The sequence below is a fragment of the Monopterus albus genome, unplaced genomic scaffold (genome assembly GCF_001952655.1).
Source record: "Monopterus albus unplaced genomic scaffold, M_albus_1.0 scaffold673.1, whole genome shotgun sequence".
Classification (NCBI taxonomy): Eukaryota; Metazoa; Chordata; class Actinopteri; order Synbranchiformes; family Synbranchidae; genus Monopterus; species Monopterus albus.
Window position 1 is genome coordinate 9,025 of NW_018128553.1, and position 19,323 is coordinate 28,347.

Below are 19,323 nucleotides of genomic sequence, written 5' to 3' on the forward strand. Positions count from 1 at the left end.
GCAGCCTTTTGGATTAACTGGAGGCTTTTTAGGGAATTATTGGGACATCCTGATAGTAAAGAGTTACAGTAGTCCAGCCTGGAAGTAACAAATGCATGGACCAGTTTTTCAGCATCACTTTGAGACAGGATGCTCCTGATTTTTGCAATATTGCGCAGGTGAAAGAAGGCAGTTCTAGAGACTTGGTTTATGTGTGATTTAAAGGACATATTCTGATCAACGATGACTCCAAGGTTCCTCACAGTAGTACTGGAGGCAAGGGCTATGTCATCTAGAGTAACTATATGATTAGACAGCAGATTTCTAAGGTTTTCAGGCCCAAGCACAATGACTTCAGTTTTGTCAGAGTTTAGAAGTAAGAAGTTGCAGGTCATCCAGGCCTTTATGTCTTTAAGACATGCTTGAAGTTTGACCAGCTGACCTGATTCATTTGGCTTCATAGATAAATATAACTGAGTATCATCTGTATAGCAATGGAAATTTATGTTGTGCTTCCTGATAATATTGCCTAAAGGGAGCATGTATAAAGTGAAGAGAATTGGACCTAACACAGAGCCCTGTGGAACGCCGTGACTAACTTCAGTTTGTGTGGAACATTTGTCATTAACATGAACACATTGAAATCTTTCTGATAAATAAGATTTGAACCAACTTAGCGAAGTTCTTTTAATCCCAGTTACATGTTCAAGTCTCCGCAGTAAGATGGCAATACACAAAAGTAGGGTAAAGGTCTTTTCCCCAGTGAACTTATTGGATTATGTGTGTTGTCATATCAACTGTTTTTACAAGCTTGAAAGAATAAATCAAATCAAACATCACACTTAGTAATTCACATGGTGGAGTTGGATATGTCATTGCACTGGGTGAGGTAGTGAGTGGTTATAGCATACTAAAACGGTTTATATTCAGGCTCGTTTCCATTGCTTGATGGAGAATGTCCTCCTATTACTTAAGGTCCCACAAGACAACATTGTTGAGATGCTCTTACAAAAATACCTTGTGGAGCATTTCTGTATTATTACGAATGTCTAGTAAGGGGTTATTGCACATTTCTCAGATTTTTGTATTTGCCATCGGTCTTATTGCCACAGAGAAAAAGCTGTTGTAAAATCTGAGTATCAACAATATAAGTGTGGTTGCATGTAATATAGTGTTGCAATGTTGAAAGATACGCAATGAGCTGTCATTTCCGTAAGATCATACAAAAGAGGTGTTCCTTACTTCCAGTGTGAGAAATTGACAAGCATGCCATGGCCCTCATACCACAGGCGCTAATAATGTTGCACGTCCACTTTCCATGGGCAGCGGTGGTCAAGGTATATTTAAACTTGACATATTGTAGATCACATACCACAATTAAACAACATCTGGACTATTGAAATATTGGCTAGTTATTACTTATGCTTCCAAAAAAGTTATTCAGAAAACATTTATACTTTACTGTATACAAATTACGTCATGCTTTGAGGAATGCATGTAGGCTTGCCAATGCAGAACTACTTAAATATCAAGAAAAACTGGTCTCTGTATCCTGTGAAATGAAGCCTATATAAAAGCCAAGTCACGAAGACTCTCTGCACTTACTAGACACAAGCACTGACAGTACAGTATGGCAGCCCGGACTCTTTGGATAGTCCTGATGTGTGTGGTCCTCACTGGGCAAGGTGAGCTTTTACACTGAGTTACCATTTTATTAGGTACACCTGTACAATTTATTTCAAACTAAAATGTTTGATTTTGATATGTTTTTGTAGTTTTGTGTGTAATGTGTCAAGTGTTTAGTACTTTGGCTGTGTGGTCCTTTTGAATTGTGTGTAGTGTTTTGAGACAATGAGGCCTGTTGCCAAATCTGTGGATTAATTGGAAAACTTTGACTAAAGAAAAGTTAAAAATGGCTCTAATTTCTTCATCTGGCTGTAACACTCAACAGCAGGTAGACGAGCCCTGCATTTTACTGGAGTAGAAAATTGTACTTTATAATTTATCAGTTATTTGAAACTTTGCAGATCACAGTTTCCTTCAGTTTCCAACAATAAAATGGACTCAAGGAGGAACTGATTAGATTTTGGTGGTCAAAGGTCAAGGTCAGTGACCTCACTTCTGTCCCAGATCAAATCAAGCTTTATTGTCATTTCACACCTTGTTCAGAAACGTACAGTGAACTGAAATGTTGTTTCTCATTGAACCATAGTATAAAGGTCCAAGCTTAAACACCTTCAGGGGTCAAGGGAAAATGTTTTCCTTTATGTCATGGACATACTGATATATGACAGCTGAAAAGGAAAAAGCTACAATTAATCACATAACACACCAAAATATCAGACAGACAAATACAACTGAAATGAATCCTGTGATATACTGTAAAGCTGCCCATAAAACAGCCTGAATTCACTGATATGAGGTGTGGGTGCAGTATAGTCTAGCTGTACAGTGATTTAAGAGGAAACTTTGCAGATCATAGTTTTTTCAGTTTCCAACAATAAAATGGACTCAAGAAAGAATTGATTAGATTTTGGTGGTCAAAGGTCAAGGTCAGTGACCTCACTTCTGTCCCAGGTCAAATCAAGCTTTATTGTCATTTCACACCTTGTTCAGAAACGTACAGTGAACTGAAATGTTGTTTCTCATTGAACCATAGTATAAAGGTCCAAGCTTAAACACCTTCAGGGGTCAAGGGAAAATGTTTTCCTTTATGTCATGGACATACTGATATATGACAGCTGAAAAGGAAAAAGCTACAATTAATCACATAACACACCAAAATATCAGACAAATACAACTGAAATGAATCCTGTGATATATTGTAAAGCTGCCCATAAAACAGCCTGAATTCACTGATATGAGGTGTGGGTGCAGTATAGTCTAGCTGTACAGTGATTTAAGAGTAAAACTTTCACATACAGTATTAAAGTAAGTCTTGTTCAGGTTCATTATCAACATGATTTTAATGACGGACATCCTGTATATCTCTGCAATAAGTCAAACCTGTTTGATGAGTTATATGTTACATAAAATGAATGGCAATGACAATAGGACTGAGGAAACAATTGAGTTGTAGTTCTAAGGCATTTGCATATAGGGTGGCAGTTCTATCTGGCTTAATGAGATTGTGTTGTGTGTATATAAATAAGTCTATTGTCACCTAGTAGCTGTGGTTACACATACACTGATAATTCTCGAGCCAAGGTACCATGGCAGAATTCTCTGGTTTTTAATAATTAAGCCCACACAGAGTCACACTGAAGAATACATATGTAAGTATGTTAACTTTTTCATCCCTCTTCCCTACAGGGTCAAAGGCTCAGGGTAAGTACAGTCACTTTTCATATTTTCCATAAAGTCATGACGATGTAAATGTTCAGGTGATGAACCGTAGCTGCTGCACAGAATAGAACAGTATAAAGTAAATCTTTACTGTCTTTGTGCTTTACAATGAAAATTTAGTATAAACAAACCTTTAATCAGTTGGTGCCATGAGAAACGACCAGGAAATACAACACAATAAAGGTACATGTTTCACCTCAAAGCAGGTGAAAAAGCAGTTACGGTGTGGACCTTTCTCACCGGGAGGTGAGAGAGAAGCAAGCAGGACTTGGGTAGCAGACTCACAGAACTAGTCAGAAAAAGATCTTCAATAAATGCTCAGTCAATGAAACAGATAAAGGGCACTGGAGGGTCCAGCCTGGGTCGGCGGGTTGGTGGCGAGATAAGTGTGAGTCCCAGAAGGTAAGAGTAACAGGGGTTCAGGAGAACCGCTGCCCAAGAAGGAGGTCAAGCCTGCAGGAGGTAGGCAGACGAGGACAGAGAGATGGTACAGAACTTCTGTGAAGAGTGTCCGAAGGTGGCTGAGAGGGGAAGATGACCGACCCAGGAGGAGTGGCGCTGCAGCAGACTACTCAGGAGAAGAAGTGTTTGTAGTCAGCTCAGAAACAGAAGCGCTGCCACAGGGACGCTCAGAGTTAGTAGCTGATCTGGGAGAGAGCTGGCTGGGGGTCAAAACACATTCACTGGAGAAAACCACTCGGCTGGCTCCGGAGCGTGGAGAGTAGTGCGAGTGCCAGGGATGAGAAGGCACAGCAGCAGGAAAAGTAGATTTGATAATAAATACAGTCTTACTCGAGGTCACAGATGTACAGGTGTAATCCTCGAAATGAAGTCCTCGAGCCAAGGTCACATGGCGATGAATCACAGGCGAACTGGCATTTGCTGAGCGGGTCTCTGGAGCTTAAGTAGCAGCATCGATGATTACAAGATGCGCTGCAGCTGTGAGCCACATTCCAGGGAGCCCGCATCTGGCGAGAGATAGGAGAGAACACAAAAGCGAGAGAGAAAGAAAAAGAGAGGCAGGTGGTGCCGAGCAAACCTGAATCTTTCTTAATGGATGTGTGGCCAATAGGATTGTAGTTATTAAGGTGTTGCGCATCCTTCCAAACCTGCCTTGCATTGTTACTGTGAAGGTGTTCTTCAATCTGCCTTTTATCAGTTATTATAGCTTTTTTAAATACCACTTATCTAATTTGCCTTTGCTGCACTGTATACATGAAAGTAACTGTAACATCAAACTATTGACAACATATGAAGACACAATCTATGACAACAACTATGGACAAACAGACACAAACAAGAAACATTTTAGCTTCACACAGGAATCTTCCTAACCTAACTGTACATGTACTGACACACAGTTGTTTATGCTCTGTCAGACTGTGGTGTGGCACCTCTGAACACAAAGATAGTAGGTGGTGTGAACGCCACAGCTGGGTCATGGCCCTGGCAGGTCAGTGTGTACCATAAAGAATATCATATCTGTGGAGGGACCCTCATCAGTGACCAGTGGGTCCTCACAGCAGCCCACTGCATTATATCGTAAGACATACTCATTTGTTCTTCATGTGTTTGGATTTCGCTCTATTTCTTTGTCATATTTCCTTGAGGATCAGAACTAAAAATCTTACTTGAGGAAATGTCACTTTATCATCCTCTAGGTACATGAAATGAAAATGAAAGTTCATGTCCATCTATTTAATAATTTCCACATGAAAACCACAAATCACATCATCATATTGGTCTCATCATGTTTCAAATTTTTTTCATCTAATAAAGCAGTTAATATACAGCGTAAATTGTTAAAAAACTACTTGGCCACAGATATGACAAAAGTTTGGATGCAACTATGTCATTTAAACCACAGCTGTGACAGTGCTACTAGAACACCAAACTGAAACCAAGAGCCCATGGTGGCTCAGACTGCCCGACCAAAGCAGCATGTGTTGCTGTGACTCAGCCTTGTGTCACCTCAAGTCCTGTTGGGATTGTTCCAAATTTTGCACAAACCTATGACCCAAAGTAATTTACATTTGAGCAAACCTGGGATGAATGTTGACTAGAAAAAGGTGCAACTCTGTCATGGTTCAGGTCTGCTCACATTTTCTGGTTTCTTAGTTTTACATACAGTAAAGGTCTTGTTACATGATTTAACAGTGAAAAGGTGTTGGGACATGGGTTATCCTGCAATATGAGACTGAATTGTGTGTACACTGCCTAACTTCATGAGTCTTATTTTAATTCCAGAAATTCAACTAGCGTCTGGACTCTCTACTTTGGAAAATTGACTCAGAGTGGCCCTAATGTTAATCAGGTGACCCGCACTGTGTCACAAGTCATCGCCCATCCTAACTACAGCAACACTTTGTTCAACAATGACATTGCCCTAATGAAGCTCAGCAGCCCTGTCACTTTCAATGACTACATCAGACCTGTCTGCCTGGCAAGTAACTCCAGCCAGTTCTACACCTCCACCTCCTGCTGGGCCACTGGCTGGGGCAGACTTGGAAGCAATGGTGAGTATCTTTTCAGGTTGTAGAGTTGGATATAGAATAAGCATTCAAACACATTTCTGTCAGGGCATTCTGTGTCAGTAGCTATTATTATTTATTATTAAATTGCTCCTTTTAAAGTAGTTGCTGTTTAGGGTTTTCTTGACTGGGGCTAAAACCAAGGCAGCCTAGTGAAAAAATATTACAAAAAACAAAAGTTTCTTGTCATCCTTTGTGCTTGTAAGACTCAGTTATCTTCATCAATACCTTAGGATCACTACAACTGGAAGACAACAAACAGATTTCATACTTTTTCTCTCACAGAGCCAAATCAAGCTTATAACTTCCTTCAGGAGGTCCAGATTCCTGTTGTTGGAAACAAACAGTGCAGCTGCGACTACATCCCAATACCATCAGTAAACCTCACTACCAACATGATGTGTGCCGGTCAAGAGAACAAAGGAACATGTCAGGTGAAAATGAAAAGCCCTTGATGCAACATTAGTAGCATGACTGACTAGTTTTGAAGTTTTTTCCTTACTTGACACAAGAATAAACTCCTATATACTCACACATGTAGTTAAAATACTTTCACTCATCACCACTTTCACCATGATATAAGTAAGGAGCTGCACAAGACCAAACTTTGATTGACCACACCTGGTGCCGCCCCATGTAGAGTGAAAATGTGATGCTTGTCATTATTCATGAATGAAAAATAACAAAAAATGGTTTCCTTAAATACAACCAACATTTTTCTGATGTTTTATAATTGATATTGGCCAAGTTCATTTTAATTTGTATCACACATGAAGCATGATATTTGCAGTCACTTCTCCCACTCGCTGAAGTCTGTACTTGTCCTGTTTGGTTGCTGAGCCAAACCAGACAATGATGGAAGTACAGAGAACAGACTCAGTGATTCCTCTATAGAATTGTATCAGCAGCTCCTGGGGCAGGTCAAACTTCCTGAGCTGGCTTAAATTTTTGTGTTTCATCTTTCCTTTTTCAGGGGGACTCTGGTGGACCTTTGCAATGCAAACAAGGCTCAGTGTGGATCCAGGCTGGCATCACCAGCTATGGAGTACCTTGTGCCACAGCTGGATTTCCTGAAGTTTATACCCGAGTCTCTCAGTTCCAGGCTTGGATCAAAGATCAAGTGGCCGGAGCAAATGTCATCTTCGTCACATTCACCTCTAGTGGCACTGATCCAGACAGCAGTTTTGTGTGTCGCAGCACTGCAACCTCAGCAGCTATGACTCCTACTCCCAATCTGACTCTGACTAGTACTCCATCCTCAGCTGTCCTGACAGCCACAGCAACTGAGCTTGCATTCATTTCCATCTTAGTGCCAGTGTTTCTTCAGGATGTTTTAGCTCTGTAGCTCAGTTTTAAACTAACAACTTTTCAACACTTAAATCATTTTACAAAGTTTCAAATTCTTCTTACTATATGTATAACATACAGTTATGGTTGGGTTGGTTTCCACACTGTGTCTTTGGAGCAGGATCCCTTTTTCTTTGCACTTAATTCCTTCTTCTTGGCCTTTTTTAATGTGACACAAACTTCATTTAACCCAAACTGTGTCTATTCTCTAATGTCAGTTGTAAGAAAATATAGTTATGTTGGAGAACCTTTCCCCAGCTCCAGACACGGTTCAGTCGTCATCCATAATATATTATAACATTTAACCAGAATAATATTTTAAATTGATGAATAGAAATAGCTTTCATTGATTTAGAGAGTTGTAAATGAATCAAAGAATGATTGTTGATTTTTGATATTTTGCATTACTGTTTGCTTCTATGCTGTAACTCTTTAAATCTAAATAAAAATTTCTAAATGTTTAATTTCTTTCTGTCTTTATTGAGTCATCTTTATTATTATCATTTCAACTATAATATAGTGTTTGAAATAGTTTTTAGTGATGGGTAAAGCTGTATATGATGTTTACCACATAAACAGATTTTCAATAGTTTAAGTGTGGTTGCATGTAATATAGTGTTACAGAGAGAACGGGCTATCACACCCAAAATATTGAAAAACAAGCCTATTTAAATTAAAATGCATTCTCGTAACATTGGCAAAAAAACACAGTCAGGTCACAGTTATGTTTGCCTCAAAATTTGTTGTTGTTGCAGTTCGGTTGTATAGCTATAACTTAAATTTCAGGAGATAGGTCTGAATATGATCAATGTACAGTACTTTTACACTCATTTCAACTTCATTAAGGAAATATTGATCATATGTGATTTTCATTTGAATGTCATCCCTAGACATGAAAACACTTGTGGCTCATGTGGATCACCCAGTTCATGATGTTCAAAGCTTGAAATATTCTACACACTGGACCTCATTTTTGGGTGGAAACATTCAGGGTCAGTGTGGAGAGCAGGACAAATGACAACTATGACCTGTTGTCACATACACAGGGATACATTAATATTGCTTTAACACGAGCTTGAGATCTTACTGGGTTAAGATTTTGTCACCATGGCTGTCTTTGTTTGCCCCCACAATATGTTTATTGTTTAAACCATTAACATAAACGCTGAACAATTAAAACTTACACAAGTGTAACATACAACATCCAAGGATAAATAAATAAAATATTTAAATAATGTACATACATTCCCTTACTGCCATGTTTCATCCACAGCATCCTTAACAGTATCACATAGGTTGAACAGAACCACTGAGCAATCAAACCTTTGGTCATCCACACAAACCAGACACCCACTGTACATCATAATTTCTCTCTTAAATTAAATCCTATATATCTCTTCAGTCCTTTCCAGCCCAGTTAGCATGTACATGCCTGGCAGTATCTGTACTGTGAAATATTCCACCATGTTCTTAATATGCTCTGTGGTTTCTTACTATTGATCTCTGGTACTACAACTCTTTGCCCTCCACCTCTTCTGGTATTTGGGAACCTTCCTGTTGTACCTTTTGTACAACAATATGAATATATGTAAAAGTCTTGGGATTGGAAGAAAATGTAATGGATTACAGATTAAAAATATATGTTAATAAATACAAACTTCTAATTCTGGAAGTAAAAGAAGAGGACAAGAATACAGATGGAAACAAATATACATGTTAGGAATACATGACCTCTTGCAGACACCAGGGCTTTCAAGCAGAAGATGAAAGTTCCTCTTTGGGCTCTGAAAGAGAGGACACAGGATCAAGAACTAAAAATGAACTAACTTCCTGGTGGATGATTTACTTTTTCCCTATGCAAAAAAAAAAAAAAAAAAAAAAAAAAAAAAAAAAAAAAAGAAAAAAAAAAAAGATTTGCCCCACTGGTAAACTTTCATTTAACTTATAAGATTTCCTGGCCTTGGTGCCTTAGGGGTTTTATGATGTAGACTCCACACCATGCGTGCAGATTGCTATGTTTGCTGTGTAACCTGGGTAAAAAAATAATATGTCTTATAGTTAAACATCATTAGAAAGTTCATTGCATTTGAACAATAGTTACCATAAATACGTTGACTCATAAGATAAATATGGTTAAAAGCTTTATGGTGCTTTATGTCATTTTAAAGGTTCAAGGAAATGCTGTGTGTAAAAAATATAATTATTGGTCATCCACTGTGTAGTATTCTGATATTGGTTTGCATAATACCACGTAGTAACATTAAGTATGTGGACTGTATCTTAGATTGTCAACTCAAGAATCTGCTGTAAAATATTTGTCCTACATAGTTTGTAGTACATAACTGGGTATTCTTCTGCACGGAGTTGTCTCGCAGCTGTGTAGTGTTATTGTGTCAAGCCTCGTAGCATACCTAGCTAACTTGTTAGCATTCGTTAGCTAAATGAATGCTGGTAGTGGCAGTATAGCTAACCCGGCTTACTCCCAAGTAGTGATGGCTGATTGAGGCTTTGTTGAAGCTTCGACACAGTATTCACAAAAATGGTTCATTACTCGAGGCCTTAGTGACACAGTGCTCCAGTAGGACATCTAGTGCTCAATAAAATGAAATGCAATCAAGACGTGTCATTGGTTTATGGATTGTTTGGGATTTGATTGCCTGCTAGACTACAGTACATGGTTGTATGGTTTCAAGCTGACACAGTAAAATATAAAATAAACATGAACTCATGTTGAATGCCATGTCTCCTATTTGGCATGTCTGATTGTAACCCTATATACTCTTCACTTATATTTTGTGTTTTGAAACATTTAAATGGTGCTACTACATTCATGAGATGTGCTCCACAAATTCAGATAGATGTCATTCGCACATGGGACTGGTGCAAAACAGATTATAGTATGGACTTCAGCAAAGTGTGTTTTGGGGTTCCTTGGTAAAGAGGTTCATGGGTACGTGGGTAGAGAGGGTGTGCTTGTGTAACTGTTATCTAGACATGTATATCTAGGTAGATAGTTAATCTATACTCTCCCTCCCTTTCTCTCTATATATAAATATTGTAATACTCTCCGTTCCTACACAAGCAGCCAGACGTTCTTGCGGTATCAATGTCCTTTTATTTGTAATCACTTAACAGGCTTCCATGCTGTTGTTTCAGCCACAGCACACGCTAACAAGCTCTACTTGGAAAACTCCTAACATTCAACACTCCCCAACAACATCAACAACTGCCTGCTCTTCTTCGCTCTCTCCTCCCACACCCCTCACAGCGCCCCCCTCTCACATTCTTTCAGGCAATAACATGTAGAACCATATAACAGGATGCTAGACATCAGAACCATTACACAGCCCCCCGCAAACAAAACCCCTTGCCCTCAAGGGGACACACAAAAGTCCTCAAATCACGGAGGCCTCCGCCTTCATCTCTGGGGTCCTATTTCTCTGACTTACTATCTATCTATCTATTGATCTGTCTCTCTATCTACACTGATTCTCCATTAAATACACAATCTGCTACAACACTACAAACTCTCAAAGCAACTAACTGCAACAGCAACAAACCAACCTGCTCTGCAAAGAAGAATTCAAATGAACGCCACTAAATAGGGATATCCTGACTCTGAACTCTATCCCGCAAAGTCATTCACATGACAAATTGAACCAATCAGCTGGTTTGTATGACGTTCGAAGCAGTTCAGTGCTTCGGACGTCATTCAAGTGATTCAAACTTCACTAGTCACGTGACTGAAACATGCCTTGGCACAGTGGTTCGATACAATTACTTCATGAGCTACCACGCATGTGTCAGAGAACCATTACTACTCCGAAGACTGGATTCATTCTTCCTGACCTGGAATTCATGGACATTATCAGAGACAGCGCTGCCAGTTGGAGGGTACGACAGAGCCTGGTACTCCAGACTTTCCCGCTACTGCTTGCACCTAGGACCTGTGGGACTGTGACTACTTCCGCATTGGGTGGCTATTGAAACCCTTTTGCCATTTCTTTTATGAGGAGCTTCAGTCTTTGGACTACAAACTACCAAGTAAGGTGCCATCTTTTATTTGGCTCTTATGAGTGAAACGGCTGCTTAATTTTTGGCCTCATTGCACCGAGCGTCCATCAGGCCTGTAACAGGGTTAAATCTCAGTGTATATGTGGCTGGTGGAGAGTGAGTGAGTGTGTGGTGTGTGGGCCCACTACATTGGTGTGTTTATTTTGAAATACTGAAACATGTGTCTTACACAGAAAATGGTCAGACATATTTAAAGGGGATTTATATTGTTTATGGTTTACCCTGATTTTTTGTTCAGTATATTAAGAAACTTTAATTTGTGTTTGGTTGTTGTATACAGTACTCATAGGACCTAAGGGCACACAATGTAGAGAGCTTTATTACCGACTTAAGATTTGTCAGTTACAGTTAATTGAACTCAGGGCCCTTACCTTATACAGTGGGTATAGGTGGGTTACAGTTGTATTTGTTTACTACCTCTAGGTTGAATCTCTGTAACTACACAAGTTAGTTGTTTGCAGTTTCTTACCTGTCCAGATTCGATAAACAGGAAGCTTGAGTGCGGGATGTGTGATCTCCACACAGACTCTCAACCGTGCTCTCTCGTTTTCCTTGGGACCCTTGATCAAGTCTACTCTGTTGATGTGCAGCGCGCTTGGGTCGTCCTGTCTTTCTTTGTCACTGTCCACATCCACCTCTGACATTGTCTCCTCATCACTGTCATTGTTGTTCTCTCCATCCACTTTTTCATCGATGTACTCTATTCCTTCAGTGTCAGGGTCTGTGACAGCAGATATGGTTTCTGTAAAGTAACACCATTATAGAAGAATAAGACAGCACCGCTATACTCATACAGTGTTGTATACAGAAACAATCTGAAATTTTATAAACATTTTACAGTATGTCAAAGAAAATTAGATTACACTATCATCCACAAAGTTTGCATGAGATAATATCATAACCTCTCTTCAAGATGTGACACCAGTTTGCTCAGACATAGGAGCAAAAAATAAATTATATGAGATGAGGTTTCATACAATGCAAACGATTTGTCATACAACAACAAATAAAGCTAGCAACAAATCCTCCACCTTCTTGAAAAACTAGAGGAGTATTCTAATGATTTAGTGTTGAAATTCAATAAAGTTGGGAGTCTTGAAATAGAAGGACCGGTCAAAGAATGGTAGAAACCACATTTAGTCCTTAATATGGGTCCAATATAATGTAGTGTACTGTATGTGCTGGGTCATATACTTTTCTTACCAAGAAAATAGCCATGTCTTTTAAACCTTGTAGATTTTGATAAGAACAGAGGGTAGCTAAGAGAAGGTCCAAACTGAGCTGAACTCACTGCCGTTTTTTAAATTAAAACGTATATTTATTAAGTGACAATTACTTATTGCATCTCCATTCTTTTGTCTCTCCAGCTGTTTGTTTGTCTGACTGAGGAGGCTTGTGGATATCTCCAGGGCGCACACACTTTTCAGCTCCCTCTGTCCGTCATCTCCTATCTCCTCTGTCTCATTGGACACCAGTGGTGACAGGGTGGGTCCTCCCGCTACCCAGAGTAATTTGACACCAACCCCTTCACTGGTCCAAAAGACTGAGATCGATGGAGGAATGGAGGGAGCAACTAAGAGGATACAAACAGAAAGTCTAAGTGAAGGAAAAGTTATGAAAGCTGGTGAATTTGCATGCTTTTTATAGGTTGAGATATTGTTGGAATATCATCCCTTTCACAAGGACATCATCTAAAAAAAGCATGGTGTTGACAGTAAAAGTGGTTCATACCAATGTCGGCATTTCCCCAGTGTCTCTCAATAGGCTCACGTAGGGAACAGTGCTCCACTCTACAAATGATCCCGCCTCCTCTCTCCTCCTTCTTCTGATTTGTTGCCCTTCTCTTCAGAGTGGCTGTGGCCCTGTAGACTCTGGGATGAGTCTCTATGGGGCCCCACATCTCCCCTCCCTCTACCAACTCCTCTTCTCTGTCATCTCGCTCTCCCTCTCTGAGCTTCAGCCAAGTGACTGATATGTTTGGAGGGTAGAAATCTGTTATTTCACATCCCAGGGTCAAAGTCTGATGGGGTGAAGAAGTGGAGCCGATGACTTCAGACACACATGGCCTCTTGATGAAGCCTGTTTGGGACAAAGTGGAAAGTTACACTTTAATCTGTTAGCATGTAGCATTAAATTTGATACCTTGTCTTGATCTCTTTCTTACCTCTGGTTTCACGGGTGACTGGCTGCTTCAGAGCGATGTGGTGCACACTGACCCACACTTTAGTGCCTCCCTTTTCCAGTTCACTCCGTGGCAACTTACACTGACTGTAGGCTGAAAAGAAGCCCTCAGAGTTGGGTCGAGGGGAGGACGAGGCCTGGGAGGCCACAGGTCTCAGCTCACTTCCCTGGCAGAACCAGCGGAAGGTAATAACATCTGGATGAAACTGTGATGCCCTGGTTGTCAGGCTGATGATATCTGGAAGAGAATGTTCAGGGATGTAGACTCTAACTAGAAGGAATGTTTTACATGTATTGAATAATACGCTGTTTGCCTTACCAGAGTCATTTGTTGTCTCTGTCAGCTGGATTTCTGACACTTCTGGAGCAGCTGAGTGAGAGGAGGTATACAAAGATTTCAGAAATTATGTGAACTCACACAGTAGAGGAAAAATGAATAAGAGAAAAAAATGTTCTTACACAGAATAGTAAACTTCTCTGACACCCTCTCCACCACAATCTTGTCCTTGCCTGCATAGGACACCTGACATTTAAATACTGCCCCCCTGTGGACTGAAATCTGGGGGATGAAGGTGACTGCGGAGATCAGCTGCTGAGTGCTGCCTGACGATGAGAGCAGGGGCCCCTGAGAGTGAAGCTTGTAATAACCCACCAGACCTCTAGAGGGCAGGAGAGGACCTTCATCTGATGCTGGAGAGGTGAGGGTTAGTAGGACAAGTGAATAGTGGTTAGGGGGTTAGCTTTAGTTAGCATTGTTATCAGAGTTAAAGTGTAAAAGAAAAAACATTTAGGAGTTGCTCCAATAAAAATAAAAGATATATCACACACAGTCATTAATTTTGATACATTATCATTATAACATGAATCCAAACACTACTTTAAGTTGAAAACAGACTGACATTGATCATACATAGGCTGTACTAACTTGTTACAACCTTTTATTGAAACTACAATAATGATATTTATTCTGAATGAAATATTTACAACCTGTTTTAAGGTTACACCATATGAAAATATTTGAGATCATTCCCACAATTTAGCCTGATACATTCGGTGGCTCTGTAAACTTTGTTTCCAGGAGGAGATTAAATGAATTTCTGTGGGTCTGAACAATGTTTGATGGCCCAACTTGAGTTTGTAATTATGGACTAATTATTTGGATGTGTATAAATTCTCCTACCTTTGTGTGAAGTGTCAGAAATAGGTGAGTCATTGAGGAACCACGCAGCCTGGACTTGTTCCACCCTCCTGCCCTCGATGCTGACTGACACTCTGCCCTTTTGACCTACAATTATGCGTGGAGGGAGGATGATCCCTGACACACTGAGAGACTTCTGTTTCTCTGAGTGACAGAGACAAAAGGTTTAAGATGACACAAATATATGCTATTGCTTAACTGCATGACAGGTTCGGACTCACCATCCCTTCTCCTCCAAGAAAATCCAAAGCAGAGCAGGAAGACGAGCACTATAGAAATGCACATCAGAGCCACAGAAGCTTTGGCTGATTTAGTCAACACAGGCTCTTTATTTGACAGGTCGAGACAGGACACATGAATAGAAATGTTAGCCATGTACTTGTCTATACATTATTAAATTTTGCAATGCATTTATTGCAATATGCAGTGACAATCATGAGTACAAGGAAAAATATTTGTCTTTGTTTTCTTGATAAGAATGTAGAAAATCTTGTCTCCGGTGTCATGTCCTATAATAACAGTCTTACCTCGGAGGTCCAGTTTGTCCAGGTACACTGATGCACTGGTTGGGGGCGCTACCCCAGGTTGATTTACTGCACACTCTACCATCCCACCCCGCTCCCTCTGCTCAAGGCTTAAAGTATAATAGTGTCTAGTTCTGAAGGTCCCATCTGGGTTCTGCTCAGGGGTGGGGGGTACAGGGAGGGCTGTGCCATTTTGAAGCCAGGATATGGACGCTTCTTCTGGGTAGAAACTCTCCACATCACAGTAAAGAGTGAGAGGACTGTTGTTGGAGCGCGAGGTCACAGAAGAAAGTTTAACAGAAGGGGGGTCTGAGGAGAGACAAGGCATGTCAAGTTTATTTCTATAGCACATTTTCATACACAGCTGCAATTTAGAGTGTTTAACACAATGCACAGAAGCAGAAAAAACATTAAAATGCATATACAGATATGATCAAATATGAAATGCATTGTGCTCACTCCTAAAATACAAATGTCCAAAGTGATAACTTTTCATGTCACTCACAGGTAACATTGATTTGGACAGCCAGCTCACGATAGCTGCCACTATGTGACACTTTGCAGCCAAAAGTCACATTCTGGTCCCCACGGGAAGGGTAGAAGGTCAGGTTGCTTTCTGCCATGTAGTACCCATCTGGAGTCTGTTCACCTTCAACCTGGTAGGGAGGCTGAACCACTTCCTCATCTCTGGTCCAGGAAAAAGTGACAGGAGGAGGGTAAAAACCATCTGCATGGCATTTAAGTTGGCTCGCTTTCTCTGACACAAACCACTGGTGTGGGATTGAGAGAGTCGGGGAAGCTAAAAAGGGGAGAAAGAAGAAACTGGAATATGCAGGAGTTCAGCTTTGTCCCTTTTTAGGTTCAAATAAATACTGAAAGCTCAAATCAAGGGTCACCAGCTGAACAAAGACATACCGAGGATACTAAATGTAACATTACTGGAGTGCAGCATTGTGGAGTTGTAGCTGACCATGCATTCATACAGCCCCTGCAGGTTGAGACTGGCTTTGAGGATGGTCAGAGAAAAGTCCCCATTGATGAAGTCACTGGTGTTCCATCTGAAACCCTCTTTTATGTGGATTGCTGCTTTTCCAAATAAAGCGATGTCAGAGCCTTTACTTATCCAGCTGACGAAGATGAGAGACCAGTCTATTTTGTTCTCTTTTACAGAAACAGGGAACGTCACATTGCAGGGGAGGGTTGCACTTGTATTTGGGCCGGTCTGTATTTCACTTGATAATGCTGTAAGCAGAGAAGGAAACTTTAGATGGAGAGTAAATCAAGAGCCTTTATGTAACAACATGCATTCATGCGGCTTGCTGATAAACAAGTGTGTCTGGAAGAGTACTGTTGAAAATCACTGTTGGTTTTAGTCTCTGTATGGGAAATGTAGACAAATACTGTTAGTACAAGTAATGACCGCCCTTATCCTTTAATATTTGGTTAATGATTGAGTCCGAGCTTCAGCTGGAGTTTTATGACCCGGGTCCAGCTAAGCCAGCTATAGCTTACATCGTGTAACTCTTTGGAAGCTGTATTGTTTCAAAATAAGAAATAATGTAACACGATTGTTCTGTTACAAACGATAACTTGAATCCATAAGCAATAAAAAAGCCACCTTTGTTCAAGTAAATACACCCAGGTGTCTCACTTATACAGCTTTACTTGACCAATAGCAGATATATTGTTAGCTAGCCTGTATAACCAACGTTAGTAACATGGACAAACAGTGGTTTTAACACAAAGTTAAAACAAGACATACTGCAGACACACAGTGTCTGTTTGTACTGTAACTGTCTCCTATAGCCACAGGGATGCTGTTCATCAAAAGTCACAAAATTTCCCCATTGAGTGATATTCTTACGTTTTTTAAGAAGTTTTTATCATAAGACAAAAGTACAGTACAAGAAAATACAACTATTCGAGCAAATATTTCTTGTCCAGTTAGTGTACCTTGTTCAATATGTAAAAGCCTTTCTGCCAAGCACTCACCACCCTGTCAGCTTAATGAGTAACCTTCCAATAAATAAAGTACTTAACACAGGCAAAGCAAGCAACAGCTTTTTTTTAGTGTGAAGTGTTATGTTGCAACTCTTGTTGAGTGTGACAGATGTGCTAATTATGACAGGATGGAAAAGAACAAATATGTCAGATCTATGACTAATACTGTGCTTTGTTGGTTAAGTGTATTTTTTACTACAAACGTATTTAAACCAGTTAGTGCAACACATTTTACTAATCCACCAGTGAAGCAATACTCATGTTATGGTTCAAATCAATCCACATTTAGATTAAGTAACATTTCTGAAACATTCAACCCAGATGAGAGCATGTGAGTATACACTAAATTACTATTTAATTGTTAATTGGAGGAATATTTACAATAACATTTTCACTTCATTTTATGGTTCAAATCGATCCACAATTTAGATTAAGTAACATTTCTGAAACATTCAACCCAGATGAGAGCATGTGAGTATACACTAAATTACTATTTAATTGTTAATTGGAGGAATATTTACAATAACATTTTCACTGCTTGAAACCATGGTAATTGCCATAATATCATCACTTAATAATACAGAGGAAACCCACCCTCTAATGTGAGTTCACTCCTGAATAAGCAACAGCTTAGTCACTGTTCTCAGTGAATATTCTTCGACTGTACCTGATAAACTCTTCTATTGCTATTTGTGAGTCTATATTGGAAAAAAAAAGTTTGATTTTGATCTCACATATACATTCACCAGCCACTTTATTAGGTACACCTGCATAGTTGTTGAAATTCAATGCAACACTTCTTTCTTAACATCTGTGTTTATGAAGCTTTTTGGTGAAATTGTCATAGATGTATACATTCAATTATATTTATTGCTGAGGTCATAGTTAAAGGTGGTGTTGTACTGGACCACATTATGTTCCTAATATTGTGACCCTCTCATGTATGTAGCTAAGGAGGACAAGAATATAGCGACACCTCTGAATATAATGTAGTCCAGTACAACACCATCTTTAAATTCTGTTAAATTAAAATGCTGTTCTATTATAAATCAGAACGTCTTTTCTAAATGCAACAAAGATGCACGGCGGGATATTTTGACGAAAAATAAATGTGTTGTCTATGAACATTTTACTGACATGTTCAGTATCAACATAATGAAAATCCATCCTCAAAAGACACAGTGCGGTTTCTTTTATGTTTCCCGCAAAAAGTATTTTTTGGATAGCTGTAACTTAAATTCTAGGAGACAGGTCTGAACATAACCAACATGCACTTTCTGTACTTTCATAGCAACGTCTAGCCAGTAACTATAAAATCTAGACAAAATAATGGATCTACATTACATCTGACATAGCCCAGTATGAATATTTCTAGTGTCACCTGTCAGTATACAACCTGGTCATTCTGTGAAGAAAGCAACAATGCAGCCACTGTGACTGGCCTGTGTGTGTAATGACACAGTACTCACCATGCTTTATGAGTGTGAGGAAGACAGCATAGATGAGGACTTTACACCACATGGTCAGAGTTGTTTTAAGTCCAGTGTCTTATCATCAGGTCCTTTGGCTGTCTTATAAAGAGCTATAATGTGACAGTGGGCGGGATCGTGCTGCTAGATGGGAAGTAAATCTTGCCCCAGCACCTCACAGGAATAAAAGGAGGCCCTTGATATGTGTACGTTCTCCTAAACAAGCGATCTCCAGAGGACTGATAGATCAAAAAGGAGAGGAGGAAAAGGAGCGAGATGTGCAAGGATCCACAAGTGGGCAATGGCCACTTAAAATTCACACGGGCCTCTGGCCAAGGTTTTGGGGCTACTTTACATTGGTGCAGTGTTGCCATGAACAAACAGAAAGGGTAATCCCACTGAGTTTATGTGGGCAAATAGTCCAGACTACAACTCTTCTATCTGGGGAGAAGTTGCTTTGGTGTTGCATCTAGAGGCATAAAATGACAAAAAGAGGGGGATGGTTCTTTTCCCCTGAGTACAGGCACTTTGTCTTTTCAGGCAGCTCCTGCTGTCATCATTTCTTCTTATTAAAGTTAATTTTTAGCCAGATCAAGCACTCGATGTTTGAAGGAAAAGTTGTTTCATCCCCCTCTGAATGTCCATTAACTTGATTAGCTGTTTAAAATGTTTGA

At 39.8% G+C, this 19,323-nt stretch overlaps 2 protein-coding genes across 3 annotated transcripts; one reads left to right on the forward strand and one right to left on the reverse strand.

Annotated features, from left to right (window-relative positions):
* The first annotated feature begins 1,600 nt into the window (after window positions 1–1,600).
* LOC109953456 (polyserase-2-like) lies at window positions 1,601–7,414 on the forward strand. 2 transcript variants are annotated; one of them, XM_020588945.1, is made up of 6 exons: window positions 1,601–1,664; window positions 3,292–3,306; window positions 4,704–4,866; window positions 5,572–5,840; window positions 6,141–6,289; window positions 6,829–7,414. In XM_020588945.1, exons 1-6 carry the CDS (start codon window positions 1,610–1,612, stop codon window positions 7,198–7,200), a joined length of 1,023 nt encoding a protein of 340 aa, XP_020444601.1. In that variant the 5' UTR covers window positions 1,601–1,609; the 3' UTR covers window positions 7,201–7,414. The 2 variants fall into 2 exon arrangements, 1 of the variants encoding a protein (XP_020444601.1); XR_002273909.1 differs by lacking the exons at window positions 1,601–1,664; window positions 4,704–4,866; window positions 6,141–6,289; window positions 6,829–7,414 and adding an exon at window positions 3,005–3,186 and having other exon boundaries at window positions 5,572–5,637.
* Window positions 7,415–7,419: 5 nt separating this feature from the next.
* On the reverse strand, window positions 7,420–18,850 carry LOC109953453 (uncharacterized). The gene is made up of 13 exons (XM_020588942.1): window positions 18,650–18,850; window positions 16,095–16,421; window positions 15,685–15,978; window positions 15,183–15,488; window positions 14,877–14,981; window positions 14,638–14,799; window positions 13,917–14,147; window positions 13,777–13,827; window positions 13,441–13,695; window positions 13,008–13,355; window positions 12,613–12,849; window positions 11,746–12,018; window positions 7,420–8,986 (listed from the first exon to the last, which is right to left on the reverse strand). Exons 1-13 carry the CDS (start codon window positions 18,699–18,701, stop codon window positions 8,955–8,957), a joined length of 2,673 nt encoding a protein of 890 aa, XP_020444598.1. The 5' UTR covers window positions 18,702–18,850; the 3' UTR covers window positions 7,420–8,954.
* Between the last annotated feature and the right edge of the window lie 473 nt (window positions 18,851–19,323).